The 27,368-nt window shown below is 40.0% G+C and overlaps 2 protein-coding genes across 3 annotated transcripts in view; one reads left to right on the forward strand and one right to left on the reverse strand.

Annotated features, from left to right (window-relative positions):
* MCPH1 (microcephalin 1) overlaps positions 1-27,368 on the forward strand; it is a 248,444-nt gene that overhangs the window by 104,624 nt on the left and 116,452 nt on the right. The window contains exon 12 of the mRNA XM_080796602.1: positions 11,767-11,844. Within this exon, the coding sequence (XP_080652728.1) occupies positions 11,767-11,844 (78 nt within the window). The remainder of the gene's footprint in view (positions 1-11,766; positions 11,845-27,368) is intronic.
* ANGPT2 (angiopoietin 2) overlaps positions 13,017-27,368 on the reverse strand; it is a 55,572-nt gene continuing 41,220 nt past the window's right edge. The window contains exons 6-9 of one of the 2 annotated variants that reach the window (XM_080796598.1): positions 22,686-22,787; positions 21,989-22,155; positions 17,908-18,038; positions 13,017-14,835 (exon numbers count right to left, since the gene is read on the reverse strand). In XM_080796598.1, the coding sequence (XP_080652724.1) occupies positions 14,675-14,835; positions 17,908-18,038; positions 21,989-22,155; positions 22,686-22,787 (561 nt within the window). In that variant the 3' untranslated portion in view covers positions 13,017-14,674. The remainder of the gene's footprint in view (positions 14,836-17,907; positions 18,039-21,988; positions 22,156-22,685; positions 22,788-27,368) is intronic. The other variant, XM_080796599.1, reaches the window with a different exon arrangement.

A 27,368-nucleotide genomic window follows, 5' to 3' on the forward strand; every position in this document is an offset into this window, starting at 1 on the left:
GTGAATAGGACTGTGATCGTCACAGTCCCATTATATATTATATAATACAGATTATATAATATATAAAATTTATAAATATAATTATATATTATCCTATATTAGGATGACTAGTAGGGAGTTTAAAGGAGGGCTGTTTTTGAGTGTGAGAAATCTGTGAAGTCACTCGACATAACCATTGGCTAGAATGTGAATGAGATTCCATCATCATTTTGGGAATTCATATCTATACATCAATAATTTGTTCTTCAATTTTGTAAAAGGGCGAGACAGAATCTGATTAATATGCATGACAAAAAAAAACAAATGCGTTTGTCTTGAAGCTGAGACTTTGCAAGGGAGAGAAAGCCCCAAGGCACTTTGAGTGAGGAGGAGAGCAAGGTTAGGTATTTGGAGAGGCTGTCAGCGACCAGGGCACGTGGAGGTCATGATCAGGAGTTTGGGAAGCCACTGGAGTATTTGAACTAGATAGTGACAGGCTTTGCTCTCTCTGGTTTCTGTGGAAAGCTAAGAGTTAGCAGAGCGACCAGAAGAAGTCAGTGAAGACCATCGAGGTCAGAAATTATAATGACCATGACTAGCATAGTGACAGGTCGAGAGAAGAGATCAGGCTGGTATACTTTTTAGGAAGATCGAACAGGATTTGTTAACATGTGGCACATATCAACAGAGAAATCAAGACGGCTCTTCCCTAAATTTGTTCCTTGGGCACCTGAAGGGAGATGGTGGCATTTACTGAGGCAGCTCTTAATTTTTTTTAAACCTCGAATGATCTTCTTCTTGCCTTATGACGGACGACTCTAGGACCTCCACTTAGTCAGTGTGGAGTTGTGTCGCAAATGCAAACTTGTTTTTAGAAAAAATTCCAGCTGTCCCTACAGGTCCATCTTTGACATGTCACCTCTGCAGCTTTCTGTTGAGTTCCTCAGTTGTCACTTGTGCTCAGTCTGACACCCAGTGAAACCATTCTCATTTGCAGCAACAACACAGCAACAACAACACAAATGAAACCATTCTCATTTGCACAACACAACAACACAGCAACACACAGTTAACAATCTTAACTTTAGGTTCTCATCAGAAAAGTGCAACCAGGATTTGATTCTCTGGGACTTTTTGAACATCTGTCATTTACATATAATCCTAGGTATCTATCATTAATGCCAGAAACATTGTTAGCTGTCCCTTCTTCCAGGTTTCTAAGCTCTAAACTCAAGTAAAAATAGGTCTCTAAAGAACAGCATGCTTGAACTCTGTGTCTGCCTGAGTATCTCTGTGAATTAGGCTTTAGTGATAACATTAGGTTTTGAGGAGAGCTGATACAAGAAGTAACAAGATTTTCTTTTATCTTATTTATTTTTAAAGATTTTTATTTGTTTGACAGAGAGAGAGAGAGAGAGAGAAGAGCATGCACAAACAGGGGGAGCAGCAGGCAGAGGGAGAGGGAGAAGCAGACCCCCGGCTGAGCAGGGAGCCTGATGCAGGGCTCCATCCCAGGACCCTGGGATTATGACCTGAGCTGAAGGTAGTTGCTTAACCCACTGAGCCACCCAGGCACCCCTGGACAACGGATTTTAGACAACTGTCATACCTTCTTCAAAACTATAGTTGACAACATTGTAGATTTTGGTACCTGATACTTTTTATGTATGATCCACACAATACATTTCTTCTAAAATGTGTTGCCCTGGAACATTCTCTACAGGAAATCTTTTAGGTTTTCTTTACCAGAGAATGAGAAATACGTAACTAAAAGTGGTTTTGTCAACTGAAGTAACAGCTTGACTTTGGCGTGTGTTGGATCTATTTCTTAGTTCTTTTGAGTTGGTTTTTTCTGACCACTGGAGAGTGTCCTTCAGTACATAGAGAAACACCTCTCCATCGAATTTTGTTTTATATAATTCTTCTAATATTTTTTTCTTAAGTAATGTCTACATCCAGCCTGGGGTGCAGAGATCGAGAGTCGCACGTTCTACGGATTGAGCCAGCCAAGCGTCCCCCTCCCCCCACCTCCCATAGAATTCTTTCTGATTTTGGTTTTGTTAGATAATAACAAAGCAAGAAAGAATAGTATACAAATACTTAATGTTATTCACAGGTTTTAATTGCAGTGTAACTGACAAACAACATAATGATTCAAGATTTGTGTTCGTCACCAAGCGATCACCACAGGAAGTCTACCTAACATCTGTCAGCACACCGTCACAAAAATTTTTTTCTTGTGATGAGAACTTTTTTTTTTTAAACATTTTATTTATTTATTTGACAGACAGAGATTACAAGCAGGCAGAGAGGCAGGCAGAGACAGAGGAGGAAGCGGGCTCCCTGCTGAGCGGAGAGCCTGATGCGGGACTCGATCCCAGGACTCTGGGATCATGACCTGAGCCGAAGGCAGAGGCTTTAACCCACTGAGCCACCCAGGCACCCCATGTGATGAGAACTTTTAAGATCTGCTCTTTTAGAAATTAATTTTTGCATGAGTTATTTATTTTATAGCTGCAAGTCTGTACCACTTGACCTTCAATATTTCTGATCTTACGTGTACACTTTATTGTAGCAGAACATTTGCTTCAATTGTTAAATTGTCAATGGTAATTTCAATGGTAAAACTTACTTCGAGGTAGCCCTCACCTCCTTGGCACAGGGGACTAGGGCAAAATAAAGGAAGTTTCAAACAGAAAAGCAGAAACTCTTTAACAGACCCTGGTTATTTAGCAATTACAAGCTCTTTGAGGGCCAAGACCACGCCTGTCATTTCTTGCCTGGCCCAGGACCCAGGATGGAACCGGAACACAGCGCTTCCTTGTGGAAGGAATAAGTGTGTAGGTACATGGCTAAACATACTTATTTCTTTAAGAAACCTCAGAATTTGTTTTCGCCTCTGATGAGCTAAAAATGTCATGTTAAAAACATTGTGCATCTCGGGACACCTGGGTGGCTCAGTTGGTTGAGCGGCTGCCTTCGGCTCAGGTCATGATCCCAGCGTCCTGGGATCGAGTCCCACATGGGGCTCCTTGCTCCGCGGGGAGCCTGCTTCTCCCTCTGCCTACCACTCTGTCAGCCTGTGCTCGCTCTCTCTCTCTCTCTAACAAATAAATAAATTAAAAAAAACAAAAAAAACCATTGTGCATCTTTATATATTATGAAGGTATCCATGTAGTTCATGGTTTTCTTGTTAAAACTTATTGAAAATAAGATGACCTGACACTCATTTAAGAAAAAAAAATCTTTTTAACTCAAATTCACAGAAAGAATAAGAAACAGTGATTGCTCTGAGTAGTCATAATAGTTGGCTTATTGATGGTAATAATAATTCCTACTGTGTTTTCATACAGCGAAATGATGTTCTGATGTTTGCTTTAGTTACATTGGAATGTGTTATATTTATTTCTTTGTTTTCATTTTGATAAGAAAGTACGAGTGTGTGTTATTTATAAAGATGTTTGGACTTCACATGTAAGTATGCTGGTGAAATGCTAGGTCACCCTGGTCTTTGCTTAGCGATATGTAAGAAGTAGCTAATAGTGGGCCATTACACTCTAAAATCCAAGAATAATCCAATTTCATTTTTCCTGGCCGAAAAGATTAGGTAGCCTACAAGCAGCTCAAATCTCACATAAATGCGCATATACCATATAACTGGACGTTTTAGTAAGACTATTTGAGTATATATCAGTGTGCGGCATCCTTTCCCTCTTACGGTCTGGTATTTAGTCTCTGTCAGTTACTATCTCTTAAAAAGGAAAAAGAGTTCTTAACTACTTATTTTTAGTACTTTATTGCTTATTTTATCTGTCCTGGTTAAATAGGTGGTATTAAGGTTTTGGTTTCCTGCCACTTTTTTTGAGACAGCCAGAGCGGTGCTGTTTAAACACTTAATCACATGTGAATCCCCCGGAGAGCTTATTAAGTGCAGATTGTGGCTCAGTAGGTCTTGGTCCTAAAATTCTTCATTGGCTACAAGTTCCCAGGTGATGTGCAGGTTGCTGGCCCTAAGACCAGGCACTGAGTTGGAAGGTTCTAGAGACCAGACAGCCATATGTGGAGGGGGAGATGGGGCGGCTTCCAGAAGATGGGGGTCACACAGAAGATTTAAGGAGTGGGGCCATCGTGACGGAAGACTGACCTAGGCTCTCTCAGCTTGTTAGTACAAGACCCCTTTGTGTCCTTTGTGGACGCGGAGACTTGAACAGTTTCAGTAAGTTGCTTATGGTCTCCGTGCTTGAAAATGAGCAAGTTTTGAATTTGAATTCAGCCTTTCCTTGATTCACAGCCCATATTCTTTCTGGGATCTACTTCTAGAGATAGCCTAGAGAATGTTTTTATAGCTGGTACCTTAAACGTGGATATCATTATTCTGTGGCTGCACACCACTTTATGTGTTTTTTGAAGGTTAATGGATAAAAGTAAATTTTAATGTTAACCTTGACAGTCACTGGCTGTGTGACCAGTAAAGCAGGTAAACTCTCTAAGCCTCAGTTTCCTTATCTGTAAAACGATTGAAAGGTCATTTAATGAAAGTAAGTATTAGTTACTGTTATTCGACAAGCATTTTGACACTCATGCTGGCTGTCGTTCAAATCGTAACTTGGATGGACCTTGAAACCATTATGCTAATAGAAAGAAACCAGATACAGAAGGTTGCATGTTGTCTGATTCCTCTCCTATGGTTTATGTGGACTAGGCAAGTCCATAGAGACGGCCGGCTGACCAGCAGTTGCCAGCGGTGGAGTGCAGCAGGGGGGATGAGGGGTGGCTGCTTGGCGGGTATGGAGTACACTCCTGGAATGATTAAGATGTTCTGAAACCAGGAAGAAGTGGTTGTGGCACACACGGTAAATATACCAGATGCCACCGCACTGGACACTTTAACATGGTTACTTGTGTTTTGTGAGAATCTCAACTCAATTTTTAAAAATCGTCTGTGAAAATTGCCTCGTTGAGAAAGGCATTACATCTACGGAATGGGTTTGTATTTTATGGAATCATATAAAGCATTTCCTTATGTTCTGCAATGTGTTGGAAATGCAGAGGAATGGCTTATTTTGGAACAAATATTATTGCCTTGAAACTCTGCCAGTCCAAGTCATTCTTTTCAGAAGACCAGACCTCTTCTGTTTTCTGGCTCCAAAGTGTTCAGGACATAAGTTCCCTATACCCTATTCTTTTGTTGTTAAAAACCATACCATCGATAGTCCCAACTTTTTATCCTAAAGTGGAACCTAGAAATAGCTTCATTGCCGCTACTATTTCATTAGCTACTTGGTCCTTTTGTCATTTATAATGACGTATAATGTTTTCATGTGACAGGTTAACTAACTTGCTCTTGTCACACAACCACAGGGTTTAATCTGGTTGCCAGGATTCTATGGTGTTAGCCAGTAACCCATAGTGTGTAGTTGTGGAAAAAACACAAATATTCTCCTGGTAGGAAAAGTCTGAACAGTGTACATAGTAGCAAATTCTCGTAAGGTGGTGTTGTTTGAGCAAATTAATTACTCTTATAACTGAGACAAAGGATCTATAAAATCTAATTAGAAAAATATTTGTAATTTGATTTGTGTTGTCTTCTTTTTAACTTAAAATAGCCAAAAAAAAAGTAATTACTATTTTTGTTCCTCTTCTATAAAAAGGAAGAGATTTACAAATGCTGAGTGTTATGTTTTTATACCTCCATAAACTCTTACAACTAAGTTTTCTACCACAGTTGGTGGGAGCAAGGATGGGTAGGACAATCTCTTCCCAGTGATTAGAGAGTGAAGTATACTTCGAACTATTTTACAATTAACTAGGTTCCCAGAAGTTACCCCTGAGGCCTAAGTTTCTGACTGTCAGATTTGGTTTTATCAGATTCATTGAACAATATTAAGTCTTTCATACACAAAGAATATTGTCATTCTCCACAAAGAAGGAAATTAAGGTGAATGTTAAGAGAAATTAATTTTGGGCCACCTGGGTGGCTCAGTCCTTAAGTATCTGCCTTAGCATCCTGGGATTGAGCCCCATATTGAGCCCTGCATTGAGCCCCGCATCAGGCTCCCTGCTCAGCGGAAAGCCTGTTTCTCCCTCTCCCACTCCTTCTGCATGTGTTCTCTCTTTCCCTGTCTGTCTCTTTGTCAAATAAATTAAAAAAAAAAAAACCACTTTTTTTTTTTTAAAGGAGAAATTAATTTGATTGGTTCTGGTTTAGAAAGTGACATTTACTGATATTGAGCCATAGTACTTATCACTCTGAATTTTCTAATTATCCTTCGGAGAATGGAAAGTTGAAGCAGTTAGTAAAAGCACCAGAACCGCTAGCCAGCACTAGTACTGTTCACAGTATAAACTTTTCAAATTTAAAAATAAAACAAAGCAAAGAAACATTATGCTTTCCAAAGGTACATTCATTTATACCCAGAAACGTTTTGGATATATGCTATCCTGTTTTGTTTGTAATAATTTAATCTGCCTCACAAAGGAGTTCAAGCAATTGCAGGCTGTCACTGTTTCTCTCTGCATTGTATTGGGAGTCTTAGTGCAATAAGGGAACTAAAAAAAAAGTATGCGCACAGATTGGGAAAGGAGTAAATAAAGCTGTTTATTCACAGAAGATATTATCTACACAGAAAACATCAACAAATCTACAAAAAAGCCCCCACAACTAGTGAGTTCAGCAAGGTTACAGGATACAAGGTCAATATACAAAATTCAGTTGTATTTCTATGTACTAGCAATAAACAACTGGAATTCTGATTTAAAAAAAATACCGTTTATATTAGCATCCACAGAAATTAAAATATTTAAATCTTGACAAAATATTTACAGGATCTGCATGCTGAAAACTATAAAACTCTATGAAAGAAACCAGAGACCTAAATAAAAAGAGAGAGATACTATGTTCATGAACTGGGAAAATGGATACTTTTTAAGCTGTCACCCTCCCCCCCCCCCTTTTTTTTTCTTGAAGTATAGTTGGGATACAATGATATATTAGTTTCAGGAGTACAACAAAGTGATTCAACATTTATATACATTAGGAAATGATCACCATGGTAATCTAGCTACTCTCCGCCACTATACAAAGTTGTTACACATACTCTATTCCCTATGCTGTACATTGCCTCCAGTGTCTTATTTATTTTATTACTGGATATTTGTACCTTTTATTCCCCTTCTCCTATTTTGCCCATCTACTTACTGTCCTTCCCTCTGGCAACCACTGGATTGCTCTCTGTATCTAGGAGTCTGTTTCTGTTTTGTTTGTTTTGTTTTTTAGATTCCACATGTAAGTGAAATCAGATGGTATTTGTCTTTCTCTTTGGTTCTCCCCATTTTGAGCTATAGATTCAACTTAGTTCCAGTTACAGTCTCAGCAAGATTTTCTTGTAGATATCAATGAGCTGGTTCAAGTTGCAAAGCACTTTTGAAATAGAAGAGCGAAGTTAAGTTGGATAATCACACAATAGAGAAATCTAGGTGATGGTTAAATGAGAACTCTCTGTACTGTAGGTCTAAAACTATCTAAGAATGAAGTGTTTTTAAAAACCAAGAATAATTTATGTGCCTTTATAATAAAAAATGGCACCTCATGCCTTCTTGTTTCCCAGTCTGATTTTTCACTCCTGAAGTAGCCTCCTGATATGTTACTTACATATTTTGAAATACAATGGTTTTCTTGCCATTTTTTAAAAAATTCACTTTGAGACATTGTCTGTAGAATTCCTTCTGTAGAAGACCAAAATAGGACATATGGCTGCCTTTCAGTACCACCTACTCTTCTGTTTCCCGGTCTACTCAATGTGGTTACAATTTTTTTTAACATTTTATATACGCATATAAACACATTTGCATGTGCACGTGTGCACACACACACACACACGCACATGCTCACAAGAATGAGTATGTGGATGCTCTTTGAACTGAGCCATGTAAAGTATTACGACTCGTCTCTGGTAATTGTGTTTGTTGGTTTTCCTGAGCTAATCATTGACAGTTATTTCGATTGCTTAGTTTTCTATGCAACTATCACCAACTGAGTGCAAGAATTTCTAAAACCATTGTAATTATTCTCTGAAATCTGTCTCCACATCAGATTATCTTCCAGCCCCATTTATTTTTTTCTCAGAGACACCACCCGTGAGCCCATTTGTTCTCTTCCCCTTGAGACTGGCTCTCTTGAGATCTGCAGAGCTGCTGTTAGCCAGGGACTTCCCATCATTGCCATCCCAGGAATTCCATTCTTGTTTGGTTTGGTCTATGTTTTCAAGCTAGAGGCTTTTATCAAATAGGTATAAAGTCATGTTCAATAACGAGGCATTGAAAAGCTGACTGAAACTCTGCCTGCCTGAGTGGTATATAGATAATTTGATGTGAATGGAGGTTTTTGAGATCCAAGCTTTAGTATTTGTATGTCTGTTTTTCCCCTGGGCTGATTCTCTGTCCCCAGGAAAGAATGGCTGGTGTCCCAGGGGCAGGGCTGGAGAGGTTTTTCCCTAGAACAGCCTGTCTGACTTGACTTTTGTCTTATTCCATGGGAGGTGGGCTACAGGATAGGATATGTCTCTTTTTTTTTTTACCCTGTTCTATACCCCGTCTTCAGAGGTATCCAGTACCACCAGTTTCTTTGCCTTTTGGAGAATCTGTGGAGAGAATTGGGTGCTTCCTATGGACCTCTTTCCCTAGACACTTAAGTTTGAACTTTCTTTGCCCTTCTAAGTCATTTACCACTTACGTATCTGCTTTGCAACTTCCAAAACATCCTGTTTTATCTGCTGTAGACTCTTCTCATTCTTTTTAATTCTCTCCTTTTAGTTGAGTATTGGGGAGAAGGTGAAGATTAAGATGTGTTCATCTTGCTACACGTTAACCATAAGTCACCTTCATTGTCTTCCTTGTAAATGGTATTATCGACTTGCTTTCAATACCAGTGCCATTTTCTGACTTGGGTTCACTGTAGCTGCACTGACTCGTATTGTTCAAATGAAATGATTAGATGTATATAAAACGAAAGAAGACCATTTGTATTTTGCCTGGTATGGAATAAATTGTGTGGTCATGCCTACATTGCGGAAATTTGTCCTACCAGTAGCTGTTAATCTAATAATAAGACAAGTGGTTCCTATTTAAATTCATCAACAGGGTTCACGTTTTATGAACAACAGTTTTAACATGTCAAAAATATTATATCCATTCACAGTGGTTGCTGAAATAACTCAGCCCTCATTTTAAGGGCTATAAACATGGGATTTGATCCTTTGTATTTATGCAACCCCAATACATCTCAGTTATTTTTATTCTATCACACATATGATGGGAAATATTTTGGGTTGACCTTTTAGTCCACTTACAGCCCTAACTGTGGTCTTGCAGAGGAGATATTCCCCAAATTGAATATTCTACGAAGCTACAGATAACTTCGGCTAATGAAAGAACTAAGCGTGAAGTTTGCGCTGTGTTTCTATTTGATGATTTCATTACAATCAAATCAGTGTTTTCTGCTATCTCTGTTCAATATTAATAACTGGGATGCCTAGACAAATTCAATTTATTAATTCACTTGCCAAAATTCTACTATAGATGCCTTACAGTTTTATTTTCGTAACATTTAGAAAGGGACAAACTCAGAGAACATAAATTTTCTCCAGGAGGTTCGGCTGACATTTTAATGTGGACGACACTTGAGCTCAAATGCCACACACATTTTTAAGACTGGTTCCTTGGATTCTCTCATTGGTACATTATGTTTCTCACTATCCACATCGCTTCATGTGAACCTGATTTGGAAGCTTTTTACACTTCCTACTCTAATCACAGATTTGTAAGGAACCACACAGATGTTGTTAGCATGTCTCTATAAATGATACCATACATTGATAAAAGCAAGGCAAACACTGTGTGACTTAAATGTTTAACCACCTCTACAGAGCCAGGTAGAAACATGATTTCATTGTACCATTTTTTTCATACCCTCTTTCACTGAACTTATGAAGTTATCTATCTGTCTGTCTATCTCTATCTATCTAATTTAGTTGGCCAGTAAAGTCAGGGGAAAGCAAAAGGAGACTTAACTGACAAAATGCGTGCGTACACACAGATCTAAGTGAATATGGAATTAGGATCTTTGAGAACACGACTCATTACTTCCTCTCTCTATAGTGAAGACACATTGCCCTGTATTATACTCAGTTCTCATTGTCATCTGGGGCCCAGCGCCCTTAGAGCTTTCTCCTGTCTTTTTTGGATTGTTCTTCTGCCATGTGCTAATGCCCCTGCAGACACAGGGATAGAAACAGGGTATATTATTGTACCTCACCATAGGAAGCTAACCAACCCAGTTTTCTTACGCTTCTTCCAAAGCACACTTTAGCAAAAAAAAGAACCCACTTTAATCCTGCCTTGGCATGTGGCATTCTGTGTGCACTGGAATGTCCTCTCCCCTCCTCACTCTGCCTCTCTCTGTCTGATGAACTCTTACTCAACATTTAAGACTCTGTTTAAAATGTCATCTGTGGACCTTCCTTGATTCTCCTAGACCGAGTTAGTTTGCTTCTTCTATAGGTTCCCACAGAGCTGTTTTGAGAAATCACCATTTGTGGTTTGCCTTCATGCCTCCTGCCAGAGGGTGAGCTCCTCTGGGATTGGGTTTGTGTTTTCAGGACCCAGCGTGGGTTCTTATTCACAGTAGGCTCTCAATATGTTGTTCACAGACACACGGTTAGTGAGATGAAGAAAACAGTGTTGAGAGAATAAATGCATCAGTTTTAAAGTAAGATCCAGACCAGTGCTCGGAATTGTCATTTAGATTCTGTATCTCGTTATTGTCTTTATTCCACCAGCATGCTCACTTTTTCTTAGAAATATTTAAGACCAAGCTCCCATACATGGGTCTGAATCTTAGAAACTACCAAACAGGAAAACTCTGTCTTCATCCCCAGTAATTCAGTAAAATGAACTTGAGCTGTATGTAGCAATTGTAGAAAAGAGGGTAGATTCAATGAATGTGAGAAATGAAATTGTGGATGAAAAATAAATATGGGATGTGTAATTCAGTTTGGCTATTTTTGTTATAAAATTCTATTGGTGCATGGAAATAGAAACAGATTTTCAGGGAGTTTGTTCATCAAGTAGAGATGACTGTAGAATCTTGAACATTGTTGAATTAAAAACAAAAACATCATTTTGATCATTTAAAATATTTGAGTTCAAATAACAATAATAAATAATAATACTGAAAACTTGTTTATGAAACATTTTATCCTTCCAAAGCCTGGGAAGGATTTTCAAATGTTTTAGGAGAACTTCTGGAAATATGAGTCCATGTGAGAAACAAAGTCACATGCCAGAAGGACTGCTTTTTAAATTTAAGCTTATGATCTATCGTCTCCTAATAAATGTGTTTTTTTTAAATTAATAAAATCCTGGAATATTTACTGAGTATTGTCTATAATGACTTCTCAAATTGGAAACTTGGAATTCTTAAAAAGGTATTTCATATGTTTGTTATTGGGGTGGTGGTTAGTATTTGGCCTCAGTAGGATAATAACCCAGGTTTCTAGTCATTGGAGCCTTTTTTCCTTAAAGAAAAGCATTTATTATTCATAAGATTGATGCGGCATGAAGATTCTGATGGTACTTTGGTGTATAAGACACATCTGGTTCAGATCTATGGAGTGTGTAGTCACTGCTGGGTTTTTTGTTTTGTTTTGGCTATATCTTCAAAGTGGTTTATTATCCACCGAGAGCCTAATGAATCTATAATAAATGTTCTGCTTATTGTGTCACTTGTAGGTACTGTGGTCTTTGGAACTGGGTCACTGGATTTCCGAGGAACCGTTTGAACTTTCTAACTACTTCCCTGCAGCTCCTGTAAGTCAGATGTTATTTTATTATGGTAAATACAATTTGGAATTCTCAGGAAATTACTATTTGCATAGATATGGATGCAAGTTTTTTTTAAGTTAAGACCCATTATGCTCACAGTTAAAAACACACTTTCATAGATGTTTTCAAAATAATTTATCCATTTGTGAGAACAAATGTGGAAATGGGAGAATATTCTGCAAAAAATCCTGTGGAATGAAATCTTAAAGAATTTTTATTATGAAAGTCCTCAGGATTGAGAAAAACAAGAAATGAAAAAGGACTAGATTCTTGAGGAGGTGGTACGGTATTTCGTTTACTGCTTTAAGAAATCAGGCTGTTACTGCTCGTAGAGATAGAACTGATAGGTATAAAAGTCATGGACTGCGAGCGGCATGTTGTGTCCTTGTGTTCCAATGCGCTTCCCAAATGCAGCTTCAGCTTTACGGCATTTTAAATTTTAAATATTTCGAGTGCTTAATGGAAGCTCTAAATTTTTAAAAGATTAAGTAATCATTATATAGGTAAATTCAGGTTTAATTGGAAACAGGATCGTGTAGATGTTGGCTTTCATTTTCAGAAAAGTTAGCTGGTTTGTGACACGGTTTATCCTTCTGGAAGGTTAATACCTGAGTAAGAAGCAGCAGCCTTTGTGGCCAGGGCTGGTGTTATTTGCTGTTTGAGGACGCGGAGGTCGTTGCCCTCTTCTCACTGACTGATCTAGGTTGTTGGGTTGCTTTTGTTTTGGTTTTTAAGATTATCGTGTTGATTTTCCCTCCACTGCATAAATATTTTCTTAAGGAGAAAAAACATTTCTCTTGGCATGACTCTGTTTGCTATACACGTAAGGAATTGCAGTGTAAAGACTCGAATCCCCCTACTCTCTGTCATAAGAGAGTATATGTAACTCTGTGTAACCCAGTGCGGCTTGTCTTTGAAATGCATTTCACCTGCCTGCATGGGCACACGGCATCGAGTATGTTGTTGCCAATTTTCCCATTCTGTCATTTCTCTACCTCTGTGTCTGCCTGTGGTCGTTGAGACATGGCAGAAGCTTAATGGTTTCTTGTGCAGTGGAGATACCTTCTTAGGACCAGATAATGTTTTAACTTGGTACAAAGCTGTGCTCTGTTGAACTCGTAAAGCCTACTTAAATGTAACAAGAGAAACCACTCAGAGATGGGGAGGTTCTTTACTCCATGCATTTGTCGGGGAAGCGCGGCGGAGGGGTGGACAGAGTGGTGTGCCTGACTCTTCCGGAGTCCGTGAACTGACTCAAATCATGCAGTGAATGTTACCTTTCTCAAACGGGGTTTGGGTGGGGGCACAGAGCGGGAAAATAAATTACACAAGAAAAAATGGATTAAAGAAAAAACATAGTAGTAGAACAGCATAAGGTGAAGACAGACATGAGGTAAATGCCAGTTTCAAATTTGGCCCTAAGCTTCCTAGCAGCAGCTGACTCCAAGGCAAATACGTGTGAAATTGCTTCCAAATTATAAGACATACACAATGTACATTAGTGTTAATTGTTCTATGAAAACTTTAAATGAGTTAAAACTCTAGTGGTTCAAAGTTTTGCAGCCCTGAGCTTAAATCCATGCTTTCAGAATTTTCTATAAGGATTTGAATCTACTATAAACATCCGATTTTGTTTTTGCATTCCAAATTTTTTTTTTTTAACATTTGCTCATGGACATTAAAAAAAAAAGACTTTGGGGTGAATCTAGCTCAGCTTGAGAAGAATAGCTTTGTAAGTGCTTTAAATAGAAGGTTTTTTCAATCACAAACTAAACTATAGCTTACGTCTCTAAAATATATCTTACTAGAAGAAAAAAAAAAGGACCTTTCTAATAGAATAGTGAGGAAAAGATAGTAAAGTCTCTTTGTCATGGAATTAATTGTATAATTTTCTTCATCATTAAAAATCAGATCTTTCCTTGTCATGAGGCACAATCGGTTGTTTCAGAATCAAATCACAAAATCGTAAATATTATCATAAGGGTTAAATGTAATTATCTAATAATTTATATTTAATTACTAAAAATACCTTCATATTTAACAGCCAGGCAGAAAAAAATAGTACAATCTTCATATAAACTGAAAGAACACACATTTCTATTAACTTCAGAGATCCTGGAAGCTTTCACCATTTAAACTTGAAATACATATTTGAGCATTAACTTAAAACTACGCTGTCAACACATTCGTAAATATGCTGACTTCAAAATGAAAGTTTAAAGCACCTAAGAGGAGGAGCAAAAATGCATTAACTATGTTTTTCCCTTCTCCAAATATTAAACTGCGAATAAGCACTTCCCAGAAAAATCCCTGAATATATAATATATTTTTATGGCTTAGAGATTTTCTTTCTTCCTTTCAGTTACGATAGTGATGCTGATTTCAGGACATATGGATATTTACACAATCTATAAACAGGGCTGAGAAAAATGCAGCTCCAAGGTTATCTCTGCTGTATAGCCCAAGGGTTCTGTTTTCCAGTTATTTACGGATGAACTCCGCACAACATTCTTGGTTGTGACAACAGAGTCTGTAAATTGTCAGTCTTGAATTCGCAGGCTTAGATGTATCTTCACGTAGGCATTCTACCGGGTCACGATACCAGGGCTGTGCACTGGCGCAGGAGTGATGCAGGTTCGAGTGAGGAGGCTTACGGGGCTCTAAGCTGGAGCACGTGGATCCCTGCGGCCCGGAGCGCGTGCTGCCTGTCTGAGGTGGAAGGGGACGCCGAATGCAGCCTTGTCTATTAGAGCTTTGGGCTTCGGTCTCTAAAAGTAGCATAATTGGCCGCCACTCCTCAGGTGTGTGCAGGCGTCTAGAAATCTGCTGGTCGGATCATCATGGTCGTGGCCTTGAGCGAGTAGCCTGAGCCTTTCCAGTAGTACCACTTAATACCATTGAACTTATTTGTGTTCTGCTTCTGTGGGTAGTACATTCCGTTCAAGTTGGAGGGACCGCATGCATCAAACCACCAGCCTGTGAAAGTAAGACACAGAAGGAATTAGGAACTAGGTAACCCCAGCTGGATCTCACCGTGGCGTTGGAAACACTGGGCTCATCCACCCGTCACATTCCGTGCATTTTAAGTAGACACACGCAAACATTCAGGGGTATAGAATGAGCCCTGCTGACATATGAGAGCAGTGGTTTTCCAGCTTGACCCAAGTCAGATCCTAGTCCCATATGGCACATGTTTTCACGGGCTGTTGTACTCCGTTTCCTTGTGTGGAAAGACCCGTCGCCCACAGACATGAATGGCAAGTGTTCCCTGGTCCCGATTTGGTGACCAGCACAGTACAGGGGAAGGAGCGGAGAAGTCAAAACACTAACGAACGGATGGAAGACTGTCGCTGGGTCACTCTCCGCTCCTAGCGGCTTAGGGGGCCAGATCGCTCAGGCTTCCCTCCTTCTACCAGAGATAGGTAGATCTATATATCTATATCTATATCTATATCTATATCTATATCTATACTTGGGGGAGTTGGATGAAAAGGACATCTTTAAGTCCTAGAGACAAAAAGGAAATTGAAAGTGATCATGGTGTGCTCGCTAAAGAGAGGGGAGCCGCCTGGCACAGCGGCAGGGGGTGGGGTAGGTCTGTGTTGACACCTCAGGGGCCACACTTGGGGTTTTGATGCTTTTACCTTTGCCAGAAGCCTGGTTTTCAAGGAGAAGGAATGACCTAGATCCACATAATCTCAATAAATCTTAGAAACAGGGGCGCCTGGGTGGCTCAGTGGATTAAAGCCTCTGCCTTTGGCTTGGGTCATGATTCCAGGGTCCTGGAATGGAGCCCCGCATTGGGGCTCTCTGCTCAGTGGGGAGCCTGCTTCCTCCTCTCTCTCTGCCTGCCTCTCTGCCTACTTGTGATCTCTGTCAATAAGTAAATAAAATATTAAAAAAAATCTTAGAAACATTGCGTTGATAGTACACATACAGTATGATGCCGTTTATGTAAGATTTCAGAATACAGGAAAAAACAACTGCTCATGATATCTGCATACCTAGTACATAAATAACTCACGTGAATGAACCTGAATTCATTGGCCACCCGTGGGCAAGTAGGGTAGGACAGCTTTAGTTGTATCTGTGAAACTTTATTTCTTTAAAATAAAATTTTAAAAAAGCTGATGTAAAAAGAATGATGATATACTCTTTTTTAAAAAAAGATTGTATTATTATATTTACACATTGGACTGTGACGATCAATTATTTCATTCAGTTACAGCTCATGACTTGAGCTGATTCAGATTAACGTTGATTTGATAAGACATTTGTGTGTGTTATTCAGAATCCTTCAAAATATTCAGGAATGTTGCAGACTTATAGATCTGTCCATCCTAGAGCCTGTTGGCTGATGTCACTATAGAGCTAGCTGTCCCTGCAAAAACCTAGCTCGTTGTTAGGCTGGATTACCTGGGGCCCAGACCATGGGCTGGGGTCTGACATCCCACTAGTCCACTTTATCTCTTGGGCTGTGTGTTTCTCCCCCGTCTCTTTCCCATTTCTACTCTCAGCCTAAGTCTTGATTTGAGTAAATAAACATATTGTTTCCTTGGTTATTAATGCACTTCTCCTACTCTCTTGAGTAGCTCATGACATATGGGTGGTCTGAAAGCCACCGCCCTCTCGAGTGCACAGCTGGCTCAGTGTGGGAATGGCAGATGGGAAAAAAGGATTCAGCACATTTGGTCCCCCCAACCCACTCCTTTCCCCCCTTTTAGGGTGAGGGAGAGAGGCAGCTTTTACACAATCTATCATTGAAACAATTATTGAAATAAATATAGCTAATAGAGAAGACCTGTGTTGCCGGCACGTATTATGTGGATACGTATAAATAAATTATCTAAAGAACCACAGGACTGATTTTTTAATGGATTCTAATTCTTTCAGGATTATTTTAAAGATGTACAAATTATTGAGTCTCAAACTATTTTCATAAATAAATCCTTTCTCTCAACCGTAAATGATTCTTAACTGATGTGTGAACCACGTGACACGCTTCGATCTTGTTGCTGTAGTGGCCTTCTGTTTGTCAAATTAATTGACCATGGCTCCTGCCTTTTTCTTTCCTGGGTGAGTGGTGAATGAATGTTTGGTAACAGAATTTGTGGTCTCTACAAACTAACCTGCCGACTTCCTGTTTGCCTTTACATTCGGTTTGTACTCTCAGCAGAAATTGTTGCTGGCTTAAGTCTTTCAATATTTTTAAGAACTCACTTGATAGCAATTATCAAGCTTTTTTCTTGTCTTGGTCACAATTAACTGGTTCTGGCCATTTGATTTTTAAACTTTTAGAAATTGGAAGAGTAAATTTTCTAGCAGTTGGTCCCTGTCTTTGAACTCTTAAATGTTGTTGGATACTAATCTGGCCATTTTAAGTGTCTGTTAAAATTGTCTCTTGCTCCTGGGTGTGGTTTGGTTTCTTTTTTAGAGCAGTCTGATACAAAAAGTAGGGAGTAAGAAAAGCATGAGCGTAAAGACCTTGACTTAAAGTGGACAACTGTTGATTTTAATTTGGTGCACTAAGAAACAAAAGCAAAAACAAAGCAGGTTGGCTAATTAGTTTCTTTGTAGGTATTTGCTGTATATTAATAAAATCTTTAAAGAAAGATACCTGGAAATTCCATGTTTGCAGAATGAATTATTAATTAGAAACACTTCTATGCTAATGTCACTGTTTCTGTTGCCATTTTGAATTTTTAACCTCTTTGATAAAGCAAAATGAAATTAAAGTGTGGCTCTGACATCTGTTCCTCAATGAGCACAAGCTCAAGAGAGCTTGCTGGCTATCAGATGTCCCCTCGCTGTGCCAGAGTGAGGTCCTGGAGAGACACAGTTGGCCTGCTGACAACTCCAGCTCCACATCACATTCTTCAGACTCAACAGTCTGAAAAAGTGAAAAACAAATCTCCCTACATCTAGTAAGTCTATTTATGAAATGTGGACATTGTCACCGATCACAAGTTCAAGTCCAAATAGCCAACCTTTCACTCTATGAAATTCTTCCTTGCCAAAACAAATAGGAAGAGAGAAAAGTCATCCCACCTCCTGTGAGCATTTGTGAACATTTGCAAATACATTTGTCGTTGTCTGCATCCTTTGTGCTAAAATCATTTCCTGGTTGGCTTATGCTGCTTATTTTGCCGGCCGTCCCTGTAAGTCCTTTAAGGTGAATCCTGCAAACATGCAAAGAAAAAAAAAAAAAAAGAGAAAATAACATAATTGGCTTGGGCTGTTAATTTACCATAGTGGAAAATTTTTTTATAATGAAGAATTCCATCCTGCAGAAATGCATTCTGTACTGGTTAGTGTACTAATGCTGGACAAAATATTTTTGCACTGGTATAAACAGGAACCAACTTATCATCAAATCCTTGGGCAATGAGAAATGTTTTCATGAAACCTTCAGCTCGTATCACTTGCACAAGCATCAGCAGGGGCTTCAGGGCCCTCCGCTTTCAGATAAACAGAACGGGGAAGATACAATGTGAAACGGTCCTCTTTCCAGGTCTCCAAGCATCATCTGTACAGAAACGAGAGTCTTGAGATGACCAGACAACTTAGAGCAATCATGATTTCCAGACTAGTAGGCAAGGATGGGATGACTAGTAGGCAAGGAAGGGGTCATCGAATTTGGAGTAGAAATCTACAGAACTATATAGAAAACACATTCTTATGGCTGCTTTGCTTCATTTCTATGTAGTATTATAATGAACTTGCTAGACATTGAGGAAGGAATAAACATAATATTAAGTTTGACACCAGTCAGTAGCTTGTAACTTTTAGACGATTGCAAAAATCTGGCTTGCATCAGTCATGTGTATGCCAAAGAAGAGAGAGCGGGAAGAGAGAAGGTGTGGTAACACTGCTTCCAAAGAGCCCCTTGGCAGATTGGCACGGTATAGCTCAGAGCAGGGTTTCGCGTGCTGCTGGGTGGCTCTGCGGGATGTGATGCCACTGTGTTGGGACATGGGGTATGGCAGTGGGGGAGCTCAGACCATTGAGTCTTCATGACCTGGGGATCCTACAAAAAAAACCCTGTGATATCCCAGGGAGAATTGTACTCTAAGTCCCCAAAATGATGCTCATCTTTTGCTAAACCACTACCTTGAAAGGAATATAATTTCCAAGAATTCATGTTGGAACAGAGGGTAGAGAAGAGAGGAATGGTTCTCCAGGGACTGTCTCTAACCAGACTGTGCCAGGCACTTTGGCGCATGTGCACATGGAATTCATATACCAGCCCTGAGAGGCAGGCGCTTCTCCTGTTTTTACGTATAAAATTGTCGAGGTTCAGAGATAGCAGTGTGGTAGAGCTAGCATTTGCACCAGATGCATCTAACTCTTCTCTTATGGTTCTACCCTGATAAGCCCTTGCCAGGGATGTCTGTTTATTGAGGAAGAGTTATGAAAAGATGGGGGTAAGGAGCATGCCAAGTGGAGTTCCATAATGTGTTGGTTCTAAGTCACTTTTGTGTTAACAGCTTAGATTTAAAATTGCTTATAGTATTGTAGCTCTAGAAACCCCCATCATGAGGCACTGGCTGAATTTCTGAATTTCAGCGTTATCCTCATGTTTCAAAAATGACCCTGGTCCCTGGCACAGCCTCTGATTACCTGCTGCAAAGCGTTTTTGGAAGTTCTACTCATCTCTGCGATTCTGAAACACTTTAATTTCTTTCCAGGCCCTTCTCGTTAATCATGGATACAGTTGAGATAAACCACTTCAAGTGTCCTTTCTCCTTCCCAGCCTCTTCTCTCCTTACAACGATGTCAGTTCTTGTGGGGCTCATTAAACATCCCCAAAGGCGAGCAAAATCTGGGAGAACGCTATCTTTTATTTGTCTTTATGAGAAAGGTTGTATCATTTTTAGATCCTTCTATTATATGGCCCCCTGGTTTATAGTTGGTTTCTTTTAAGTTTGGTTATTAAGAATAACCACATTTATTGAAATGGCTTTATATTGGTATCAGTTTGAGTTTATAGAACAGTGGAGTGAAAGAAGCAGTGCCAGCATTGAATAATGAAATCTGCATGTTCGCGTAGGGCTGCCAGAATGTTTTTGAAGAGTGACCAGTCTTTAGTTTTTAGTTTTAGGGAAAAAAAAAAAATTCTGTCGATGCATTTATCCTTTCCTGATGACATTTATTTTTCAGTTTTCCAGCATTTGGGGAACACTTCTTGGGAAAAAACCAACTCCGTGGCTACAGAGAGTGGCAATCTGAGACACCTGTGTTATTACTCAGCCAGGTCGCGGTCCCTTATCACACCGCCGTGTTTTACTGGGATAATCATGGCTTCCATGTACCGTACCCTGCCTCGTAGGTTAAACCGAGCTTTAAATGAATGTGTGCTTTTCTAAATGGCATCTCCCAAAACTGGTCGCATTTCTAAAGGAAGTATCTGTTAAGAACCATCTCAGTTTAAAGTATTTTTATAATGTCAGCATACAAGGGTAATGACCCATTTTGTAAAATCTCCTTATATAAACAGTCTAATCCTTAATTTTTGTGTTTCTTTCTTTCTTTAAAAAAAAATTTTTTTTTCAATTCCTCTGTTGTAGATCCCTAACTGTTGCCAGTTGAAAAAATATTTTGCTTGGAGGTAAAACAATGACCAACCACTCGTGTCTAAAAATTCATTGAAGTTTTGATCTCTTTGGAGTCAGCTTGGAGCTGCAGTGAGGCCCCAACACCTATCTTTTCATTCATCTGCATCGTTCCCTTTCCAAGGAAGCCCTGCTCTCTCTACAATGAGAATCGGCGGGCTCTGTTTCACTGACTTTTTAAAAGTCATGTCAGTGTTCGTGGGTACGTTACCTGTCTTCAAAATTTTCAAAATTTTGCTCCCCCCGTCCCCGTTTATAAAGCAGGACATCCTGGACGTTCTGTAGTTCTCAGGTTGTTGAGGATTCTAGAATAGGGGTTCTGTTGTAGTTGTCCAGTAGTAGTTCGGGCAAGCTGTTCAGGCTGTGTTTCTGTGCTGTTCCTTCACTGTGACCCTGAGGAAACCAGCTCAAGGACTTTGAAATCATGTTTATTTTCCAAGATGTTCAGAGATTGGATTCTCCATTGAGCAGAGGATCTGAGTTGGGCATTAATGAGATTTAGGTGGGACTGTGGGCCAGGTATGACTGTTTTCTGGGATGTTCCTACTGAACTTTGTTGATTTCTGACGCCAGTGTTGGGTATTTTCAGGATGTGAGTGCCTGTGCTCCTGAGACTCCTCCGGGCTGTGGTGGGGACTGAACAATTCTTTGGTGTCTTCCGAGACCAATTCCTGTGGTGCCACCTGGCACCTGATCTCACTGTTCTCCCTCCAGCCTCGCATGTGGGTTTCTGGGCACCTCTTTCCACAAGACCACGTGCAGGAGTGTGCTTTTTCCTGCCATAGGCTGTTGCTCATCAGACACCCGTCTTTTGATGCCTTCACTGCTCTCCACCTCTATTCTCACGCCACTTTAGAGCCAGATACTAAATTCTGAGTCAGGGATGCCCATGCTTTTCTTGGAACATTGAACGTGAGTGCCGCCAAATGCGTGGGGCAAGGCAAATACTAAGGGAGTGCTGTGAATCGGCTGTTGTTTCTACGGCGGAGAGTAAAGGACTTGCATGACTAACCCTCCCAACCTAATTCTGCTACTTTTAAACTCGGTAACTCTTGCTGACTTTGGAGTGGAACATAGCAGTCGAGTGTGCTTTAACTTCAGACAGGTAGATTTAACTGTTACAACCTTTTGGAAGAAAATCACATACTCATAGGTAGACCTCTGTTATGATACTGGCATGACATTTTTCTAATATAGACACAGCATTCACATATTTCAGAAATACTTGATGAATGCCCATTATCTGCCGGGCAGGGTCATCTACACTTGGAGGATACACAGCAGAGACAACAAACAAAATGCTGTCCTTGTGAAGTTTCCATTATATCATGAAAACCAAAGTTAGAATTTTAGAACTAGATAAACTTCCTGAGAGGCAGCACAGAACAGTAAGAAATGAGATGTTTTTCCATTTAGAGTGTCCTCCCAGTACAGAGCCTGTCATGCAGTGTGGCTCTCGCTTTGTGGCATGCTCACCCAGCAAATCTGTTAATGTTTTTCAGTTACATACAACTCACCTGTAATTAAGTTCTTCACCGGAGAGATAGAAATGTTCATACAGTGAGTATGCCTCGTTCCCCTCCCAGTCTTTAAGGTGTATTTTAAGCACGTAGGGCTGTTGATTGGTGACTTGGAAAACAAACTCATTTCCCAGCCAGTGTTCACCGGAAGGGTTCCCAAATCCCTGAAATTCAAGTGGTAAAATTCAGTCACCTCATTTATTTGGTTTTTTCTCCATGTATTTGAAATCAATAGTCTCTCCGTTTAATGTGGGCTGACTACCAGATATTTAGCAGGGGTAGATTTTTTTTTTTAAAGGTCAGTTTTAAGAAACCAAGCTTCTACTGTAAGAAAATTAGGACCGGAGTAATTAGAACTACTTGGGGAATCACCAGTAGAAACATGAGCGTAAACAGCTTTGTTTATTGCCATGGGAAGTTCTGTGAAACTGTTGTCTTACTGAAAAATGCGGAGCCTGCCATTAAAAATAAGCCTCACACTTGCATGCCTTTGTTTTGATATATAGTTTACTTTACATGGATGGGGTCATTCGTTAGTGGGGAGACTGAGACACCAGTGAAGAGGAACGCTTTTATAACAAAAGTTATCAACAGTCATTGGTTAGTTTTGGATTTGTGGTGAAGGTTCAGCAGATCTTGAAAGCTAGTTTGCACAAAGAAAATTATTTTCAGATGGCTTAAAGAGTATTCATACCCCTTTATATTCTTTCCAAGTCTTCTGAAAATCAACACTGCCATCTTCACGCCGCTGAATGACCGTCCACCCGCCTCCAGAGGTTTCCATGTCGCAGTACGCCTGCCGGTGGGAAGTGCACGGTTACTGCGTGGGAAACACCAGTGACTCAGGGCTGTGTCTGAACTCCCAGAAACAAGACAGATGTGGATACCTACAATATGACTTGTGCTGATAGGGTTCCCTGGGGGTAAATCTTTGTGGTCGTCCAAGAAGCAGATGGTTTTCAATAAATTGAAAACCATGAATTTAAAATAACGATGAAAAATAAACAGTAATATAACACGGTTTCAGTGTCGATGAGAATAGGACTTTCTTGTCATCATCTTGGCTAAGCTAAAGACCCACCCCCAATGCTGATCTAGAGATCGCCGTTTCTTAGAGATGTATTGTGATTGGGACGTCTTGGTGGTTTGGCCGCAACCCTCACCCCCCACCTGTAGAAATCTACCAGCTGGTGTTCACGACTCCAGAAACCTTTGTGGTGATTGTCCGTCCCTATCAACTCTGCAGAGATTTGTGTGGAAGGAGTACTTTTGCACTGTAGGGCTTCCAAGACCCCTGTTATGTTATGCTGTGGGGTTAGAAGGCTTCTTCCATGCGGGATAAAAGTCCGATTTCTTGGTTTGTCCCTCAGTATGTAAGATTGCGGCCCCTGGGTACCCAGGAGGATGTATGTGACCTGAGAGTAGCCTGACGGCTCTGCGCCATAGATCATGACTTCAAGCTTCTCTGCACTTTGCTCACTGCCTGTGGTATTTCTCCTCCTAGCTCTTTTTATTTTTGCTTTTAAACTGGCTTGGTGGGTTTAAACTTTGTACAGAACACAGAATTCCTTCTTGGGCCAGGAGCATGCATGCTCACTTTCCACTCAGCAGGAGTTTTATTATGAAATTAAAAACCCCTGAAAATAAGATTACATAAATAGTTTTAAATAATGAGATTATAGTAGAACGAAAAATTTTCCCAGAAATTCTGTTAAGATAAAATTTCCTACAGCATTCGAGGTAGTAAATATGAACGTTATCACTGAAAACCAATTAGAAATAGTCTTCCTCTGCTGTTTTCCTCAGTTTTTTGGGAAAATAATGGAGATAATGTTGGCAGAGTAAGTTTAAATGTGAACTATTCTGCATTTGTGAGCTGAAATCCTGAAGAATGGGGGATAACCAAGAGCGCACCTAGATCCAGTCTTCTATTTTCAGTGCCTTGCCTGGTATCTCATCTAATGAGACAGCTGCCCTGGGAACCCAGCACCCCCGTTCTCCAGCAGATTTCTGTCCACCGCTCTTCCCATCTCTCTCCACAAAGGCTCCTTGGCCCGTATTGCTTTCCCTGATGAGCCTAACATTTGGGAACATATGTTCCATTAAAGAAGATTGCATTTATTAAGAATAAAATGATTTCCCCATTTTAAATTAACCAGACAAATAAAGTTGATCTGCCTAAGGTGACCCCTTATTATCTCCCTGTATTGATATGATTCTTATCATTAATGATCCTGTTATCATTGCTGTGCACCTCTCTGTTCCAAGTACAGCACTGGGTACTTTGTGTATGTTATCTGCAATCTTGAAGCACTGTTGTTGTGTTATGGTAATTCTGCATTTCTGAAAGGAGGAGAGATTTAGTGAAAAGATGTAGGGAAGTCAGATTAATTTGACCAGAGTCATTCAGCTATTAAGTGGAACATAGGACTTGAGTAAGGTCTCCTAAATTCCTCATTCTGTACCTTTTTCCCTGCCACAGCAGGCTGGCAAAAACAGGGAAACTTGACCCTTTTGTTAGTAGGACAGGTCCCTCAATGCAGGTCCAACTTGAAATCAGTTCATGAATAATACTGCTTCTAATTTGCCCGTGGTCCACCCAGTGGACTGCTCACTTCTCTCAATATTTCTTCTAAAAAACAGTTGAGTAAACCAGCTGAAGATGCTATATTGGTTTGAGGGGTTTTGTGTGCACAGACAAGTTATTTAAATGGCGTGCTGGTGGGTGGAAAGACTAGATATGGTTTTTAGTGAGCCTCTCCTTGTTCCAAGAATATTCGATTCAAAATCAGTGTTATAAAGTCACAGATACTTAAATCAGAGAAGAAGTTTGTCTTTGTTTAAAAATCAGAGCCCAAACTGACTAAGGAATTTGGGTTGAAATGGGTTCAACACGCATTTATAATGGTGTGGAAATGGGTTGAGCCGTACCATTCTCTAACTCCACCAGGGACAACGATGAGATGATTAGAACATTCCCTTAATATCTCTTTGTTCCGATTAAAAAGAAAAAAAAGAACAAAGAGTTCATAGAAACTGAAGTATCATGGTCAACTGAGTCGTGAAGCTTTCAGAGGAAGATAGTGTTCAAAGAGAGTTGTCCACAGAGCCAGAGGGCACTGAGTGCAAACGATGAAATGGATTATCTCTCCATCAGGAAAGCAGACTTCCTCAGAGAATGCCCAAGACCTCACCGCTCCAGCTACCACAAACCTGAGGGCATTAGTACTTTTGTTAGCACACTATTGCGTGGTTCAGGGACCTGCTATCTTGCTCTAAAACTGGACGCCTTTCAGTGCGTAGTGTCTGATTTAAATGTCAGTCTTCAGCTCTGAGGCCATGGTGAATGACTGATGAAATAGTAATCACACAGATGAACACTAGGAGACAGGCACCCTGTGAAATTTGGGGAAGGACATTATTATGTCTCTGACCAGCAAAAACAAACTCACCGGTCTTTGATGCAGTTTTTATCTTTTGCAGAAGCCTAATGAATTTTTCAAAAACAAATGGAAATATGTAGGCTCTTTTGGAAAAGGTTGGCCCAAAGATCTGTTGAACATTCTTTTCCTGAATTGGGTGAAACAGGGCAAAATGCAGAGAAGTTGTCTCCTTTGACTTTGGGGGCAGTCGAAATGGTAAACAATTTCGTTTTCTCAAATAGATGGTTAAGTACTAAGTCCTCTCCTGTGTGCTGTATGTGCATTGTCACCTCAAAATCACTGTACGACTACAGTTACTTCCTCACATTACAGATTAGGAAACAGGCCTCACACAGGGTAAATGACGTGCTCAGAGGCACAGATTGGCAGAGCCAGAATTTAAACTCCAGTCTCTCAGACTTTCTCTTCCTCGATCAGATTGTGAATTACGGAGTCTTAAGTCTGGAAGGGAATCTAGAAGTCACTTAATCTGGACCATTTATTTTAGAGATGAGAAACTTGAGGTTTGGTAAGATTGTTGTTTCCTGCTGTGTCGATGAGTTGTTTTTACTGCGAATGTTTAAAAGAAATATAAATCCTGATGTTTCCAACCATGACCTGAGACTCCCGTCATTTCCCAGTACTATATGTTTTCAACTTGCTGGAGAACATTTCAGTGAGACCATCGGGCTGACATAGTGCTCTGGGAGGGGAGCACTGCACTGAGTCAGGAAAACATTTACAGAGCAGTGGGTTGGTGCCGTGTAATCAGCAGTTGCCCTCTGGATTTGCAAAACATGCACATTGCACAGATATCCTCTGCCCTCCTGCTGCTGCCACTCCTGTCCCCATTGCTCTAGGCCAAGAAGAGACCAACATCTGGTGACAGACAGTAGTATACAGAGGATTGTTATGAAAACCAGATTGCAAAGGGGATTGAGAGCCTTCCTACAGGATTTGTTCATTACTTTCTCATCTGCAGCAGGCAATAAGTGTATATATAATTCCTCCCTGCCCCCGCTAATGCACTGCTTCTAGAGCACTGGGGACATTAACTGATTTCCAAGGTTGATTTAAAGCAGCATGAATGAATTAGAAAGATTTTCTTTGGAAAGCATTATCTTGAATAGCACAATATTTATCTTTTAAATTCATAATCAAAGTCTATGTTACTGTTTCAAATTCTATGTACTTAAACCCTTACTGCTTAGATTTTTGAAAGTGTTTTTTTCTTATTAGCATTTTAACTACTGAGGATAATACTAAGTTCAAAGAGATAATGGTTCCAGGAACCTCTAAAATTCCCATCTTTTTACAATATCAATGGCTTTTTCTCTAAGTGTTTACATTGGTTCAACTTGTAGAAGCTACAACAAAATGCAGACATATTTATAAGCATTTAATATATATAGTCATCTGATAATTATGTAACAATTCATACCGAGTCTCCTGTAATATTTCACCTTATCGGACCTCTCTGAGAAGCCACACTGAAATATTCCCTGGGCTTTTTTAGTTTTCTCCCCAACCTCCCATCTAAAGCTCAGTGTCTCCCAGAGCGACAGCAGGAGCCATGCTCACTGATTAATCCAGGATAACTAAGAAAAATTGAGTTAAGCTATGTACTAATTTTGTAGAAGAAAAGGAACCACTCTCTTTGATGGTGTGTTTTAAGTCTTATAGCCAATGTTAAATGGGGTAAGAATAACCAACCCCAGCAATCCTCATGGTGTAGCCTGTGTACTTCCGGGGGTCCCTGAGACCCTTGCTGCCAGTGCACAAGGCTGACATTGTTTCCGTAATGACATGAGACATTTTTGGTGTTCGATGCTGTGACAGCGTTCGTACTGATGGGACACTAGTGCTGGTGGGGACGTCAGCATCCCAGAATGAATGAAGGGAGCAGCACACCCTATGTCTGAGTCACTGTGTACTCCAGTCACACCCTCGCAACT

Source organism: Martes martes, assembly GCF_963455335.1.
Source record: "Martes martes genome assembly, chromosome: 2".
Lineage (NCBI taxonomy): Eukaryota > Metazoa > Chordata > Mammalia > Carnivora > Mustelidae > Martes > Martes martes.